We start from the raw sequence: 17,559 nt of genomic DNA, 5'->3' as shown, positions 1-17,559 counted from the left end.
TGGCAGGCCCTCACACCGAGGTGGTCCTTCACACTGGAGAGAAGCAGCACTGGGTTTATGTGGGCATACAGCCAGCTCTGACCTTCGAACATGTGAATGCAAACAGGAAATCTCTGTCTACACGAGCCTCAGTCACCTGTCATCCTCTCTTCACTCTGGCTAGAAAAACATTCTGCTTTTTGATAATATTCTACTGTAGTTACATAATAGTGTAATATTCATCAGGTCATTATTTGATTTGTGTTTACATACCTGTTATTGGTTTGGTCTGAAATATCTCAGCAACCTTTGGTTGGATGGATTGCCATAAAATTTTATACAAAATTCATGATCCCCAGAGGATGAATCCTATTGACTTTGGTTGATTCCCTGACCTCTCTCGCACCACCATGAAGCAAAAGTGCAGAGAGAGATCATGCTGCGGTCACATGGAACTGGCAGCCAATAGAGTGCACCTAGACATATGTGGTTTTAAGTGAACTATTCCAGCAATCAATAGGTTAGTGTTTGAAAGTGAAATTATGAACTGAACCCTCCTGTTCAGGGTGATTTGCAATAACTTGATTTGGTGATCATCAGACAGACCAGCAGGTCAAATTAAAGATTTACATGAAAAACTATTGACGCATTGCATCATCCTCGTCTGTGCTTCGGATTTAGTGCTGATTTTCAAATATTAGAAAGCTATGATGATGATAATAGTAAACATCTCCTGCTGAGCATCTGCATGTTAGCATCGTCACTGTGAGCGTGTTAGCAGTCTGATGTTAGCATTTAGCTCAAAGCACCACTGTGCCTTAGAGCAGCCTCACTGAGCCACTAGGCTGCACACTCTCCTTGTCCCTGTGCTGGTCCTGCTACGGGAGGTAGTTTGAGCTTAAATATTAATATTCAGTGCCTCTGGTCTGCTCTGTCAAGTCAAAATGACTGTCATAGTCCCACAGCTGGCTTTGAAAATGTGATTTTCTATGGGTTTTACAGAAGTCCTGTGGTAACTCAAAGCTGAAATTCAGTAGTAAATCTCAGAAACATCACTTCTTAGGATTTCTACATGACTTGATGAATAATTGAGTGATTCAAATTTATTGTAAAGCTCGTCTAGTTGCAGCATTCAAACTTCAAACTTGAGACAACTGACTCCTCTAAGGTTTGAGGATTATTTGAAGCCAGTGTTTTAGACTCTAAAGAGCGAGATTCTTAAAGTATTCAGGTTTAGCCTTGGCTTGCCCAAAAATGGTGTTTTTGCCCCGCTCCCTCTTTGCTGGCAGCTGTGACTCTTTATTCATCACTCTGAGTCAAGGTGACCACATTGCACACTGTCAGGAGTGTAACACCGGCCTTCATCCTTGAGGCCTTTATAAAATATACACACAACTGCCCGTTTATCTTGATCTGTTGGTCCTTCATGCAAGTGATTTATGCGTTGTTCCTGTTGTTCCAGGAGCATTTCTGGTCAACAGTGTGGGAGACCAAAGACTAAGGAGTTTTTTGAAAACGTGAACAACATGGCTCTTAATGGCCACTTAATTAAAAATAATTAAAAAAAAAGAGTCAGAGTACTTAGGTCAAAAATGGATTCATAATCATACCATCATGAAGTGACAAACTAAAGAATTCAAGAATCACAGAAGTCTCTTTACATACCATAGTTATAGGTATCTTTCTCCTTTATGGGTTTAAGGAAAAGCAGTAATGCAATGGAAAGAACACACAGTTATAGGGACAACAATGTAATGAGATACTTAAGAAGATATTTTGAACTGCTCTTAAAATTTAGCCTCTGCAGTAAATCACAAGTCAGAGAAGTTGCTTCTCTCACTCGCACATAAATTTGTTTCAGCTCTTTCACATCGCGGCCATTGACTCAGCTCCCCGTCAGAGACAGAGGGGACGGGGGAGGGGGGGGATGTAGAGGCCTGAGAAACTCAAGACCTCATGGCAACATACCACTTAGGCATCACAAGCACTTAAAGACTTTTAAAAACGTTGCAGCGTTGTTTACTATTGGCCCTGTGTGAACAAAAGCTGGAGCCCCGGTGTCTCCGCACTAACAAGGCCCATCTGAGGAGGGAGGGGAAATATAAGCAGGCCTTTGCTTGCCACTTCATTTCCTGGCTGGTAAGAGCCTGTTTCCTGTGCATCAGCCTAAACATGGCATTTCACTGGAGGGACTTTGCCACTTGTTCCCCTCTGCGTTCCCCCTCCTCCACTTTTGACTCTCAGCTGCAAACAATCTATTCTCTAACAGTTTCCAGATCAGCCTCTGATAGGATACTAATTGAAAGGGACATTTTGGAGGATGGACAATGTAAATCAGCTTCATGTTTTGTCAGGTCCAGGCAGCAGTTCAAACCAAGGGAGTGGTTGTGGTTTTTCAGCGCTTTATACCAATGTGTGGAAAGCAAGCTTTGGAAACAAATTTTCACACCCGGCAACTATTTCATGGCGAGTATAAAGCTGTCTGCTTGAGGAGGGGCCGTCTGCCTCCAAACAGTGGTGGCTTTGATTTAAATCAACTCAGAGCTGCATATGTGGGACAAATGTTACACATCTTGCCTTTTCCCTGCGAATCCACAATGATTAAGGGATAGTTTGACATTTTGGGAAATACATTTATTTGAGAGTTACATGAGATCAATACCACTCTCATGTCTGTATGTTAAATATGAGGCCACAGCCGGTAGCTGGTTAAGGTTGGGGTGAGCTCGAAAATAGTTCATACAACATGTCATCCAAACACATTGGAAGGTAATGTGGCTATTTATAGCTATTCCAAATGGTGACACTTAAAGGTGTAATATGTGATAATTTCACATTGAAACTTTAATATATTACCTCACGACAGATAGATTTTTATAGATTATTATGGTTGTTCATCAATTAACCATGATTCCAACACAACTTCTCAACATCATCACACAGTGTTTTGATGGAGACCCTGGGTGGCAGAAATTACAAACTGTGCATTTAAAGGCCAGGTGGAAATTCTGCCAACAGGAAGAGGAGACGTGATCAGTGTTAGTCAGGAGGATAACGCTGAAGACATCTTTCCTGGAAAGCATTCATAGTGTTGTGTTCAATAGTTGTGTAAAAAGTGGAAACGTATCCAACCTCGCAAAATCTGCCAGTTGTTTCCACCTGTTTCCAGTATTTATGTAACTAACTGCCTCGTAGTTGCAGCTGCACATTTACTGTACATACTGTGTATGAGAGTGGTATCAATTGTATTATGAAACCCTTAGCAAAAAGCTATTCTCTTTCATCTTTAATATATTCCTCTAAACTCTTTGCATGCATTATATAAACCTGAAAGCATACTGCACATGTAACTCTTTCTCGTGATATATGTCATCAGAAATATTTGAATTTATGTGCAGCCATGTGGCCAAGTATCATTTTCAAGCATACAACAACAAACAAAGACACGGGCTATTGCAGTGTTCAAGTTATGAGCCTTCTGATAATTTCATTTTCATCAAAACCAAATACAAATTCTGAAACCTGACCTCAGTGTTTTAAGCCAAAACTCGACTGTTCGCCCCTTGGAATAGACTCAGTTGTGGTGGCTTGTCTCCATCAATTATCCAGATTTCACCACAGTGTGCTCTGTGCCTTTATTCAGCATTTGCAGGGTAATTACTGGCAGGACCTGCTTAAAGCTGTTATTTTCCAGATGGCAGGCAACACTCAAGAGCTGGTTAGTCCCACCATGTGCTCACGCTGGAGCCTATACAGTGAGCACTTAGGCTTCAGATGCCACGGAGCTGCTGCAGGCCTGGCTGAGCTGAAATGGGTCATGGGCAAAAGTACCCTTGGCTGAGGAAGAAAAGCTTCAGGCTCCCAGGACCCTGAAAGCAAACGCTCTTATTCGAGGGAAAAGCTTTGCCTCAAGACCCGTGCAGACCAGACCCGGAGTTTGATTGCAGGGGACTGTTTCCTGCAGCCAGAGGGGGGAAATGTGGGGTTTAAGGGGCTGAATCCTGATTGGATGAGGAGCAGATCTAAAGTTCAAAGCATACAGCTGTGAGAGAGAAAGAGTGAAAGGTCAACAGACTGGATTCGGTGGTTTGTGGAGCTGCATTCGATGTGAGGAGACAATCAGCAGCTGCGCAGTGACAGGGAGATTTACCAAGGCAAAGGTCTTCTCAAGGTTGACATACTATTCAGCTGTCTACATGCTGAAAAGTGCACTGAGAGTCTGGCCATTATTTATAGCCCTCATATTTATGTGAGAAATACATAGAAGAGCTATGTTGTATTATTTACATGTCAAACACATCTGCGTTTCTGCAGGTTAGAAATAATCTTTAAAAAGCAGCTTATACTGTTCATGTCATAGAAAATCTGAATTGTGATAAATCTACCCTTAAGAAATAGGTCAGTGCTTTGGGGAAATATGCTTAGGTGATAAGATTGATTTGATTTATCTTAGCATGAAAATAGGGGAACAGGAGAAACAGCTAGTCTGGCTCTATTTAAAAGTGAAAGAAATCCACCTACCAGCCCCTCTAAGGCCTACTTATCAAGATCTTATATCTTGTTTGGTTAATCTCTACAAAAACCAAAGTGTAAAAACAATTTTACAAGCAGTTATGTGCCAGACTATTTCTTGGCTGAGACCTGATAGCAACCAGACGACACTTCCAGAAGTTAGGTGCTGGGAGGCAAAACAAGGCTAGCTTTGTGCTAAGCTATGTGAACTAGCTGCTGGTGGTTGCTTCATATTTATTACACAAATGGAAGAGCTGCATCAATCTTTTCATCTAACTCAGGATAAAAAGGAAAATAAGCATATTTCCCAACATGTTCAACTTTTTCTGTAAAGCAGCTCCAGTGATGACTTTGAAAGGTAACTGTCAAGCTTCGATCTCACCCCTGGCGTCAAGTTGAGCCCAACCATTCTCCTCTCTTCTCCATTTCCCTCTGCCTGCGAGGAGCAGCGTTCTTGTTTGGGTTCACTGGACAGTGATGGGCAGCTGTGAAAGGGAACACTTAACAAACTGAGATGGAGGAGGATGTGTGACAAAGGCAGGCCACAAGAAGGCAAACAATCTCCTTGCAGACAGCAGCAGCCATCGCATTATGAGTAACCAGTAGAGAGCAATCCATCATGAGTCAGCGAGTATTTGTCTCACGTTACATTAAACTAATCAAAGATTATAATCACACTCTGGGAAAAGCAGCCTTTTAAAATATTGTCTCGGTCACAGTCATTAATACGTAAGCTATGCTAAATAATATTGAGTTAATGGCATTCAAAGGAGTGTGAACTTAAAATTTCTCCCTAAAACCCCTGAACAAAATCAGGCCTGTGAGCTGACTGACATGTTCCTGCATGTCCCTCTGAAAAGACTTTTTTTTTAAACTTTACTCACGTTTTACTCTGCCCGAGTCATCTAGCCTCCAAACTCAGACGCACAAAACACTAGTGCTGACAAAGAAAAAAAAAGTGAGGAGACTGGGAGAAAAAGAGAAGCAGAAGAAGTGGGGAAACAGTCGTTCAAAGGATATCTTTCTCCCCTCCACTCTTCCCCATTCACTTCATGCCACATTGGCCCCTGGGGGAATGGGAGTTGCTTGTCATTGGTGCCATTCACCTGTCAGTCAGAGTGTTACAGGATCCGATGGGCTCCATGTTGTGGAGCTGAAACCCCCAGCCAAGAGGCACATGGGATGAAATCACCACCAGTTAGCATGTGCAACAAAACCACCGTCGCTGTCTGAGCAGTTCTGAAACATCCGTGGCCCATCGGACCCTCATACTTTATTTACTGATCCTGGAGGAATGTGATTATCCGACCACTCCTCATCAGTTTTAAATTATGCCAAGAGTGCAGCTCATTTCTGTCGATAAGTTGGTTAAGATTTCTTATTCACACTTCTGATGCATTTTGACCAACAATACTGCAGAGTCAAATATACAGCATGGCTATTCTGCAGAAAGACACGCTGGTATGGACGGACTCTAGTTCTTGGACATTAAGGTGTTCAGTTGGTGAATGATGGACAGAAATGACACAATGAGAAACAGTCATTAAAACATTACTTTGATATTTCCTTTGGAAATAAACAGAGCATGTATGAAAAACAGAAACCACTGGTGGAATGAAGCTAAGTACGCTTTTGAGTTCCTGCTCTTATATGTTATGCAGGTGGTACATTTTTAAAGTGCTTTACATGATTATTTCCATTTTATGCTATTTTATACTTCTACCCCAGCACTTTTCAGGGCTAAATATTATGCTTTCTGCTTATTTGGCAAGCACAATTGGTTGTTTCTTTGCAGACATTGATTATATGTACAAAACATATATTCATCTTATATAATATGATGCATTCTTGCATATAGAGAGCATTTAAACAAATATAATGTAAATTAGTTAAAATCAGCTCTACCTCAACTACAGCAGTAAAATATAATTTGCTAATTAAAGGATCAGTAATGCTCCGATGATATAACTTTCATTTTTGAGTACAGCATGTGCATTTATTTGTAAGCTTTCAGTAAATTTGCACTTTTACTTAAGAAACATTTTGTATGCAGTAGCTTACTTTTAGTTGGACTAATCTGACATTATGATCACAGCCTTCCACAACAGTAAATCTCAACTTTAGGTCCACTTTCTGGCTTTTTCCAGAACTTTCAGCTGTATCACAAACTCAGATGGAGTTTGTTCAGTTGTCACGGAGGTGGATCTGTTGATGTGTGAGCTCAGTAGCTGTTCACGTTTAGTTAAAAAGTTAAGCATGTAAAGGTTATTCTTCACCTGGAAGTAGCCGTTTGACAAAACAATCCTAACCTAGGGTCATAAGAAATATCTTACTTCAGTGATCTATGCACAGACATTTATGGTCTGAAAATTGATCTTTCAAATCTTCTAACTGAAACCTGCGGTGAAACAAATACTCTGAAGATACATTCCTGCTGTATTCATCCCCAGTAACTCTATAGACACAAAGCATCGCAATAACTACCCCCTCAAGCCCTCCTTGCCAGAACAAGATATAGAATAACACAGAGGAAAGTATCTGGGGGCACCATAAGTGTTCTGAAACAAGAGACAGATTTCCGCAAGCAAATCCAGGTGGTCTGCTGTCCAAAATCCTCTGCTACTCATGAAAAGCCACTTTCCCCTCTGCCACCGCTGCATTCATACCGAGGACATAAGCTGAAGTGGAGCCCGCTGCACCAGACCCAGACTGATTCATGACTCTGAATGTGATCTGCAGGCAGCATGTGGAGCTGATGAAGGTGCTGAGGGCTCCTGCAGCAGTGGCAGAGTTGGTGACAGCAAACCATCTCGGCTCCCACACTGCTGCCCTGACTCCAAACATGCTGCTCTGTACGTATGCATTACATGTGAAAGCACTTTGTAAATATGCGATCAATCAATCAATCAATCGGTCAGTAATGAGCTCGTGTAAATCTCTTCCCCCCAGACTAGCCATCAATATTACTGTTTTGCTGAACACTGCTCTTTGTACAACCAGATTAACGCTTCGTAAGAATAACAGGACCGATGTGAATGTCCTGTAACCCGAGAGCCTTGAGGTGGTGCTAAGGGAACGCCAGGGGCCCTCTGTGTGAAAAGGGCCCAGTCAGGCTTGGCCTGAGCCATACAGACCACTACTCACTCCATCCACAGCTCCTCACAGCAGGATCCAGCCATCTGGACTCATTTCTGCTCTGACAGGGCGGCTCTCAGGGCCCATCTGTATGAGGGCTACATACACAGTGGGCCCCAGGAATGTGCTTGCCTGGGAAGGAGCAGAGCAGATTTAAGGGATGACGGCACAACACGATATATCTTTTCACCCTGAACACTGGAGCATGTCATTTCATCAACATCTGTATTTCATTTTTAGTGCCCTGGTCAATCTTGGGTTCAGTTAGTTTGGTTTTGGGTATAGAAATAGGCCTCAAATCATTTTATTATTGCCTTATGTTGAGCCATTCAGGCTACAAACACATGGCAAACATGAAATATGTTTTGTAAAACATGTCAAATCTTTCTCTAATTCCCCTAAACCCTAACTCCTACATATCCAGGTTGTAATTTACTTGTCTTGAAGGTTTTGCAATAGTTAAAAACAGATGATTATTTGTCTTGCTGAGATATTTGTGAAGATAGAAATGGGGTGGCCTGGTGGTAAAACTCACAGCTTCTACAATGAACTGCTTAATCTCAGCCGATGAGATCTCATTCTTGTATCTCATAGCTTCTCCCTTAATATTTCCACTGTCAGTTTTTTCCATAAAGCTGAAAATGCTAAATTGTGTTACTCAGCTGAAATAACCCACTGACTTCCCAGTGAGGGTTTGGTTACGATAACCCCAAAGTGATCCATACTGTAGCAGAGCAGTAAATCTAGGCAGGTCCTTACTGCATGCATTACTGCCATTCTCGCGCCTGCAGCGACAGCTCAACCCTATTAGCTGTTCAGTTACTATGGCAACTAGTACTAAAACCCCAAAAGAGCCGACGGGAAGGGGTCAGAGGGCAACGGCAGGTCGTATGGCAGATACGACCAACACACGTCTTGCCTGGGATTCTGGGTCTACTCACAGGGAAAGCACTGTGACCCACTGTAGATAAAAACATAATGTACGGCTCACGTGGTTCTGATTTAAAAACTGTAAACATGGCCCCACTTTCTAATAAGGAAGTCTTTTAGAGTTCAAGTTTCTCTAATGACTTGGTGTGGAGTCAATTTGAAGAAGCTGCTGAGGGCAAAGAAAGTAAATGGTGCTTAGTTATTAAAAACATCTTCAGCAGTGTCAATAATTAATCACAGAAGAAAACAGCAGCTTTCCACATGAACTTTATCAGCAGAGAAGCTACAATTCCTGATGACCATACCAAGAGTGTATCCTCTTTGTTACAGCGCCGGGGTGTATGTGTATGAGTACGTTGATTTGCAACCTGTATAAGACCTGTGTCCTGTCCCCATTGAGATTGCGATCAATAAGTTGCTTCTATGGATACGACACACACCTCATTCATCTTCCACGCAGGCGTCTGCCAGCCTTTTCACTGAAACCACCTTTAATCACATCCCCAGGGCCTCCCCTGTGTTTTCTCATTGAAATGAAACTGAGGAATTAATGCTCAGGACTGTGACACATTACCATGTGCTGCTTTTACTGTGGGCATCCCTGTATCTGTGTTATATTCCTATGGTGCGCTTGCAGTGCATGCATAAGTAAATTTCACGAACAAATGTACCCACTGTTACATAAGCCTGCCTTGGGGATGAAATGGTATCAGAAACAACAGTGCATCAGAGGCAGCTCCGATGTGAATCCACCTCCTGGTAAAACCTTTTGTTCTGCTGCCTTTTGCTATGAGCTTCCCAGCATAAATCCATTCTCATTAGTGAACTGGGAGCACTGAGCTTTCGCCCACTGAGCCTGGCAGTCCAATGCCAGCAGACAGCGTCCCCCAGTGGTGACTTACAAATCAGTGTGGAATAACTGGTGGAGGAAAGGTAAACTTGGTCAAGCAGGAAGGCCTGTTAGTGGTGCTTACTTGGCCAATCAGCCGCTTTGGTGTTTCCAATTGGCTAGAAGGGAGCTGCCAATCAAATCCTCCACTGGGTAGTTTTTCAATGACCTCTTCAGTGCAGTTTGGGATGTCGTGGAGTACAGATCCACCTCCGTGAAAACCCTCCATCCTTAGAAAAGCATTGAGACCATTAACTTAAATAGAAGTAGCAAATCTACAATATAAAGATGTGCTAACTAAAGGTCCTGCATCCACAATCTTATCTGAGTAACAAAATGTACCCTGTTTATACTATATTATCAATATTAAAAGTAAAAGTTCTCACTAAAATTAGACCATTCAACATAATATTATTTTTATCATATGTGTATACTTTTGGAATATTATTACTGATGGAGTTAATTTTAACTACTTATATAATGTGTGTATAATTTAATCTATAACAAATTAAACTAGCTAAGTATCTGCATGTTACTTTCCAGTATAAATATAAATATAAATAAATGTAGTGGAGGAAAAAGTAATAGAAGAATGATATTTTCCTCTGAAATGCAGTTGAACTATTAAGTAGCATGAAATGGAAATACTCATGTAAAGCGCAAGCCCCTCAAAACTGAACTTTAAATGTAGATATATTATACATTGTATATAATATAATGTAATGTAATATATTTCATTATATTATAATTCTAATACTATATATTATTATTATTATTATTATTATTATTATTATTATTATTATTATTATTATTATTATTATTATTACAGAATATAAATAATGCATCAAATATAATTAGACAACTAGAAACCTGCTCATATCAAAGATAGTTCGAAATGCAGATTTTCTCATAAATCTTTTAAATCATTTTTGGACCTACGTGAGTTACACTGTGATGACATTTTCTATTTGTATCGTATGCAGCTTTCAAATAAATATCTGGCTGCGCATCTGAGTCCACCGGCAGTGAATAGAAAGAGAATCATCCGTTTGGAACCAGCCTGTAATCCCAGTGAGACATGCCAGTTCACACAGTCTCCTGCCATACACAGCTGACGCCCATGGGTGGCAGGGTTGTTCCGGACCACTGGACTGGGGGAGGGGGTGACGGGCGAGCGGACTGCTCTCTGATTGGTCGGCGGTATGCGCGTCCCCGTCGTCTCCTCCCGTCTTTCCTGGCATGACCTTTTCCCTTGGCAACCACTTCCTCCGAGCATCCACGGCCATCTTTAATTTTAACTCATTCATGAAAAGTTGTTCGGCGCATGTAAACACGCCGAGAGACCCGTTTGCGCACAAAGCGGCATCGACGGCGCTGTGTGCATGTTGTTTCCAGCGACAGGCTCCAAACAGAGCAGAGCAGCACCGCAGCAGGCTGTCCGCCGAGATTAAGTAAACACCGAAAGCGTACGTGCATATTGTTCTTGTGCATCACGCAGGCACGTTTCCTCTGATGCTTTCACGCCGCTGCTTGCACAGTATTCTCTTATCTAAACTGTCTGAATGAACTAGACGCGCGTAGACAGTAACGTGTTGCGTTCGGAGCTCAGAGAGTAGTGTGTTGTGCTTTCGAAAGAAACAGCAGGTGGAGCGCTGTCATAAGTGTGCGGATCATTGTCTGAAGGGCACAGCAGAGTGGCCGCCACTGCCATGTTGTTCTGCAAATGTCACAGCAACAGGGAGATGAAAGTGTTTGTGTCACTGTGGAGTTGAACAGAAAAAATAGTCCACTGTCATGTGTTTTCATGTGCTCCTGAATGGGCCGCCAGTGCCACAAGCCGGTTGTTATTTATTTGCTTCTCATTCATGGCAGGATGAGAAAGAAGCAGACTGCCAAGCAAAGGAAGACTGAGGAGACTACAGTTGTCCAGGAGTTTGTGGTGGAAAAAATCATTCGCCGCAGGATCTTTAATGGCAGAGTGGAGTACTTCCTGAAGTGGAAAGGCTTCACTGAGTGAGATGTTGCTTACAATTTGCTTACTTCTATTGTGAAATATTTTTGTGGTTCTGCATGTTTTTAAAAGCTCCTTTCTGATGTATTTACAGTGCAGAAAACACATGGGAACCTGAGGACAACCTGGACTGTCCTGAGCTCATCGAAGAGTTCCTGAGAAACACCCACTTCTCAGAGGAGATTGAGGAAGAGCAACGTGAACAAGAGTTCATCCCTAAAGAAGAAATGACGGAGCAAGAGACGGAAATAGTGAGTATGCGAGGAATGCAGTGGACGTTTATGCTTGTTTCCATGTTATTCACAGAACTTCCTCACCTGAATCAACGTATTATTAGACTCCTCTTTATGAAGTGCATTTGTTGCTTTAGGTTGTTACCGTCAGAAAATTTCAGGGAACTTTTTCTCCTTAAGTAAAAAGAAGCCGCATTGGAGTCGAGTAAGATCATCTGACCGTGCTGGCGGATTCTGTTCCTGCTTTTTCTGAGAATTTTAAGAGTGAATATGAAACTAAATGGTGTGTGAAGGTGGTTAGTTTCGCAATGCCCCCGAAAGTGAAAGCACTTAAAAAGCACATAAATTTTCCCTTTTTTTTCCCACAGTGGGCATGTACAGTTGAAGAAAAGGCCACATCCAGGCTGTCTCCTACTGCAGGTCTTGTCTTTGTGTCTCTCACTGCTGCACGTTCGTCCTTGTCGTTCTCTTTGCAGTCCTGTATGCAGTCTCAGCAGCTGGCTCGCACCGTGCAGAGCAGCAGCGACGTCCGCGAGCCAGATGAGCAGTCGGACACCCCCACTAACCTCAGCACTTACCTCGAGCCTGAATGCATCATCGGCTCCACAGACAGACAGGGAGAGCTCATGTTCCTCGTCAAATGGTAACTCTGCCGCTTCCCCTTTTCTCTGTCCTTGAATGAATGCCAGGGGTTGGGTAAATGTTTGTATGACAGTAGTTGTTCGTGCTTAAAACCACAACCTACATATTCATCCTACAGCGAAGACGGTGAAGCGTTTAGTGTCGGATTTACGAGGGTGTTCCATCTTGTTGCTATAGGCGTGCAGTGTCATTACAGTCTATACAGTGTCATTTACCGACCATGTAATGTGAATGTATCATTTACTAAGGAGACAAAGTTTGAAGACACTGACATTGACAAAACATTCCTCAGATTAGTAACTGATTTATGGAGACCATCTCTGGCCACAGGTAATTTAAAGGGGAACTTCAGCAGTTTTCCACATAAAAGTCAGCTTGTTAGAGGGACTCCTCAGTCTGTGGAAACAGCTGCTGTCTTCTGTGGCTCTGAAAAGGACTGAGCTTGGGCTTGGAGACAGAGAATGTTTGATAGAAAGCTTGTTTTTATGAACCAAACATTTGGCATTTATCATGAATGGAGGGTCTTGAGTCCTTCCTCATATTATAAACAGCATTCACTCTAATGGGCTGTTATTGTTATTCATTAAAAATAGGAGGCCTCCACCTAAATGGTTTCCTTCTCCCGTGTGTTTCCCCACAGGAAGAACTCCGACGATGTGGCCCTGCTGCCGGCCCGCGAGGCCAGCGCCAGGTGTCCCCAGATGGTCATCGACTTCTACGAGCAGAAGCTGACGTGGCACTGCGGAGACGAGGAGCAGTGAAGTGGCCTGTGTACAGAGGCGAACTGATAAACAGCTGCGCTCTCGCCTGAAGCTTAGTTTAACCTCCATCGAGTGTCCTCCTTCAGCTGACATTAGAGGCGCGCTGTGTGAAATTGTGTCCCGCTGCAGGTGGAGTTTCAGATTCTGGCAGGTGCGACGGCCTCAGCGGCGATTGAAGCGCTCTCGGCCCCGTGGTGCTCAACGAGGTCTCCGTGCCTTCGTGGAGGCTGCGATGGAGACTGAAACTAACCTTTGTGTGTAGCAGCTGACTTGAGGTCAGACTAACCTGTAGCAGCTTTGGTCTTGTATGAGCAGACACAATCACTGTGGATGTGTTTTGTTTTTATGGTTATATAGTCATTCAGTATATATAGACCTTGGTTGTTTAGTGTGTGTTCAACACTATGTAGACAGATTGAACTAACTGCTGTCCAGTTCGTACCTCCAGTCCATGTAGCTTTTAGTTGGAGCTGAATATCGTAGACCTGTTGTTCGAGCATTTTGTATTTTGTATGTGTGAGATGTTTGTAGCTACAGCTTTACTCTGTCTTACTGTGTCTCTGTATGACCCTTATGGTTGATATGAAATATTTGAAAATGTTACCCACCTGAAATTCCCCCATACTTCCAATCAGCTGTACCAAAGTACCACAAGTTCTCTCCTGTGCATTGAATTATAACAAGAACATTTTTGAGTTTTTAAAATATTATTTGGTGCTTACACAAAGTCCTGGCAGAGTCAAAAGATCATAGTTTTTCTAAAGTAAATTTACTGACATGTCCATACATTGAAAATGATGTGTGCACCTGTGATGGCTGATAAGATTGTTAAATGTAGCACTTTAGATATGAGACTGTCCAGTTACGCTGGACACTGTCTTCCAGCAATGACACAGGCTGTGTACATGACACCTGTATCCTGATGGCACTGTCCTGACTCAACATATCTCCCATGACTGTTATGGGACACTCAGCTGAACCTTAAACCTCCTGAAACACACCTACTACTGAATTACTGTAACTGTTGACCATGGATCTGTGAAGTCTCTGTGAATAAAGGAAACCTTTTATGAAGTTTTTCCAGGGAGCTTTTTCTTAAGTCAACATTGGTCACGTGCTAAATCTGATTGCTGATGTAGAAGCAGTAGGTCAGGCACGGGATGTGTTTTGACTGATTTTAAATGACAGTCAATAAGCAGTAAAGTGATAAGTCGTAGTAGTTTCATGCAGTCGTGTTGGCACATGTCATACCAGCTCAATGATTCAGTCCTCAGCATGAAGTTTTACTGGTGTGCTTATCTCAGTCTTGTGACTTTATTTTGAAACCTTTGCTCCTGGACAATAAAAGAGGGAATAAAAGCCAGCGGTGCAATGCTATGCACATCATGATCTGGCTGACTACCTTACTGAGATTCAGACAAGAACACTTGGATTATGAGAGAAGAAACTGACAATGCTGTTAATCCGGTAGGTCTGAAGTTAACACATAATTTTTGATTTTTAGAAAAAATTGACCTTTGAAGCATCACATTTTTTTTCCCTTTTTTTTTTTGTCCTGAGCAATAGAGGACATTTGTCGGGATTTTCCGATCCTGATTCTGGTCTTCTTGGTCATTGCACTTCCTCTTTCTACCAATAAAAACTTCCCTTTTTTCATTACACACGGTGCATTCAGTTCAGTCTCTCTCCTGACTTCTCCATGCAGCAGATCATCAGCGTCTGGGTGCGGGACCCGCGGATACGAAAGAATGACTTTTGGCATGCCTACATAGACTATGAAATTTGTTTGCATGTAAGTGAAACGATAAAATCATGTTGTTTGAATCTCTACAATCATATGGTGGAGCTCATTGTAATGTGTGTCACCTGTTTCAGACGGACAGCGTGTGCTTCACCAAGAAGGTCTCAAGCGTGAGAAGGAGGTACAGCGAGTTTGTATGGCTCAGACAGAAGCTTCAAGCAAATTCACTACTACTGTAAGTCAATTTACGTGTTATACTACATATACTTTCAGTTTTTTAATGTTGAAAGTAACCTGCATTATAGTTCCTGTCCATTGTAAGGTGTGTTTGTGTCTTTTGCAGGGTACACCTACCAGCGCTGCCCCCAAAGAACCCCTTCTTCAGCCTGAACAATGCCCAGCAGATCACTCAGCGGATGAAAGGGCTCCAGACGTTTTTGGAGCAGTAAGAATGACCTCACAGATCAATAAACATATGACCTTTGACATACGACTGCACAAACATAACAAAACTGGTGAATCACACTTTCCAAGAACACGAGGCCACATGACTGCTGTTTTCAACAAGCAATGCAATTATACTGTATCCAGCAATCTTCATTTTTTTGCTGCCCTTGTTCTTCAGGATCCTCCAGAACCCGCTGCTGTTGTCCGACAGTTGCCTGCATCTGTTCCTGCAGTCACAGCTCAGCGTGTCCAAGATACAGGCCTGTGCTGCAGGAAGGACCCACTACTCTGTGGCCCAGGCGGTCCAGGGCTGTGGCCTGAGGCGATTCCACTCTGCAGAGGATTTGCAGAAGGACATCAGCACTTCCTGTGACTCTGACTCAGACAGGTATTGCAATGTCACGCTCTGAAGTTTTTTTCCCCTCTCCAAGAATTCATATTTTTCCTTCAACATGAGTCAGTAAAGCTGAAAGTCCATTATCTCTAAGGCTAGAGTTGTCTTTGCATTTGCATTGTGAGCAGTAAGGCCAAAATACGTTTTTAGGCATTAACTCACTGATGTATTTTCCAGGATAGATAACATGAGAACTTTTTCTGTCTCATTCCCTAAATTCTACAATTTAACTTTCCATGGCCCCTTCTTGCCTTTGTCATTCTAGCTCGGAGTGTAGAGATCCAGAGCCTCGCATTAAAGATTTGGCAATAAATAAAGCAGAGAGTGCACCTTCGCTTGATCACATGAGAGCCAGCCAGGAGGAAACCCTCAGCTGCACATGTGGTTCTCCATGAAAACTTCATCATCATATCGCTGGCAGAAGTGTTTCGACCTGGGAGGAAGAAATTCGCCTGTTACCCTCTCATACAGCACTTTTAGCTACATGGTTTCTCCTTATTATTTCACTCATTAAAAAAAACAAAAAATCATAGTGTATTAAGTTCTCATCAAGGTATTTGAGTTTGAAACATGTACAGTACATTATAGTAAAAATGTACTTATTGTATTTCGATTAAGTATTGTTTACCAGTATGTTCTTTGTACAGCTATAAAGTTGTAGCAGCAATGTGCCTGAAGATGGCAGTGTCGTTACACCCATGTATTTGTATATTCACTTTTCATGAACATAATGCTGTAGCTGTCCATATTTATGTCATAAACAAGTGTAGCAGAAGCATCGTGACTGGTGGTCATTCACAAGGTGGTCTTTGCCACATTTGTGCAGATAACAATGCAATATCTTAAGCAGTGACAGCCCAGTATCTCTCTCTGTGGCTGAACTCCCCCCTCCTAATGAAGAGGAGAATGTGGGAAGCTTGTCATCTGGCGGCTACTGCAGTGCTTTGCAGTCTGACGTGTAATGGGGTCTCTGCAGAGTTTTCAGACAGCCCCCCTGTCAGGTGTGCGGCTGGTAGGAGGTCCTGTGGGATCCCAATGGACTCGCTCCTGTCTGAGAAGGCTACCAGGTAGACAGGCTGCATTGCTCCCTGCTGAACAAAATGCCAGCTGCACTGACGAGCCACCTTTTCTATCTGTCTCTCTTGCTTTGTGTTTGTACAGTATGAGCCTGTTCACTCCAGTCACATATCGGTGTGTGTGGGTGGGTGTGCATATACTCCCACAGTGAGAAGCACCATGCTTATGCAGAGGTAATGACCACTAAACATGCAATGGCAGACTGACATATCTGCACGGCTAATTACATTAGCTTTGTCAGTGCAGCGGATGTGATATTCATGAAAATTCAGAGCAGACAATAGGCCGTGTTGCAGAGAAGAAAGAGGTGACGTCACCTCAGACCCGCTCTGCTCCGAGCAGCAGAACGGTTTGCACAGCAGGAAAGCCCACAAACTCAAATTGGGAGGTGGAACATCTTCTCTGAAGATGTGTGGGTGTGTACATATGTGTGTTCATGCACATCCAGTATCTGCATGTGTCTTCTTTGTCAGTGCAGCATTACCCTGCAGCCTCAGACACATTCACTGAGGCTGCCAGTCCTGCAGCTTCAGCTGGATGTTCAAAGGAGGTTTATGCTTCTAATACATCCAGAAACCACACCGTAGGTATCAAAGTGAGGGCGTTTTTACACAAATGTGTGCACGTGGAAAGCCATACCTGTCTTATCATTTAATCTTCCAACGTTCCAACAATTTCAATCATTGGTGCAAATTCATTTTAAGTTCATCTCCAGTTATCATTTGATCAGAGTGTTGTCATCAAAGAAGCACCTAAGATGTAATCTATTCATTTTATATTTTTTACAATAATATTGGGTGTGCATGGT

The 17,559-nt window shown here is 42.6% G+C and overlaps 2 protein-coding genes across 3 annotated transcripts; both read left to right on the top strand.

The window, feature by feature from the left end:
- Positions 1-10,684: 10,684 nt before the first annotated feature.
- Positions 10,685-14,170, top strand: cbx3b (chromobox homolog 3b). 2 transcript variants are annotated; one of them, XM_070967048.1, is made up of 5 exons: positions 10,685-10,896; positions 11,318-11,458; positions 11,551-11,707; positions 12,166-12,332; positions 12,972-14,170. In XM_070967048.1, the coding sequence occupies exons 1-5, from the start codon at positions 10,685-10,687 to the stop codon at positions 13,090-13,092; spliced, it is 798 nt and encodes a 265-aa protein (XP_070823149.1). In that variant the 3' UTR covers positions 13,093-14,170. The 2 variants fall into 2 exon arrangements, with proteins under 2 accessions (XP_070823149.1, XP_070823148.1); XM_070967047.1 differs by having other exon boundaries at positions 10,720-10,911.
- Positions 14,171-14,774: 604 nt separating this feature from the next.
- snx10b (sorting nexin 10b) lies at positions 14,775-16,438 on the top strand. Its single transcript, XM_070967046.1, has 5 exons — positions 14,775-14,884; positions 14,968-15,068; positions 15,177-15,278; positions 15,459-15,668; positions 15,940-16,438. The coding sequence occupies exons 1-5, from the start codon at positions 14,792-14,794 to the stop codon at positions 16,067-16,069; spliced, it is 636 nt and encodes a 211-aa protein (XP_070823147.1). The 5' UTR covers positions 14,775-14,791; the 3' UTR covers positions 16,070-16,438.
- Positions 16,439-17,559: the final 1,121 nt, after the last annotated feature.

The sequence above is a fragment of the Chaetodon trifascialis genome, chromosome 7, assembly GCF_039877785.1.
Source record: "Chaetodon trifascialis isolate fChaTrf1 chromosome 7, fChaTrf1.hap1, whole genome shotgun sequence".
Classification (NCBI taxonomy): Eukaryota; Metazoa; Chordata; class Actinopteri; order Chaetodontiformes; family Chaetodontidae; genus Chaetodon; species Chaetodon trifascialis.
The sequence above is the reverse complement of the archived record's forward strand: the minus strand, read 5'-3'. Positions and strand labels throughout refer to the sequence as shown.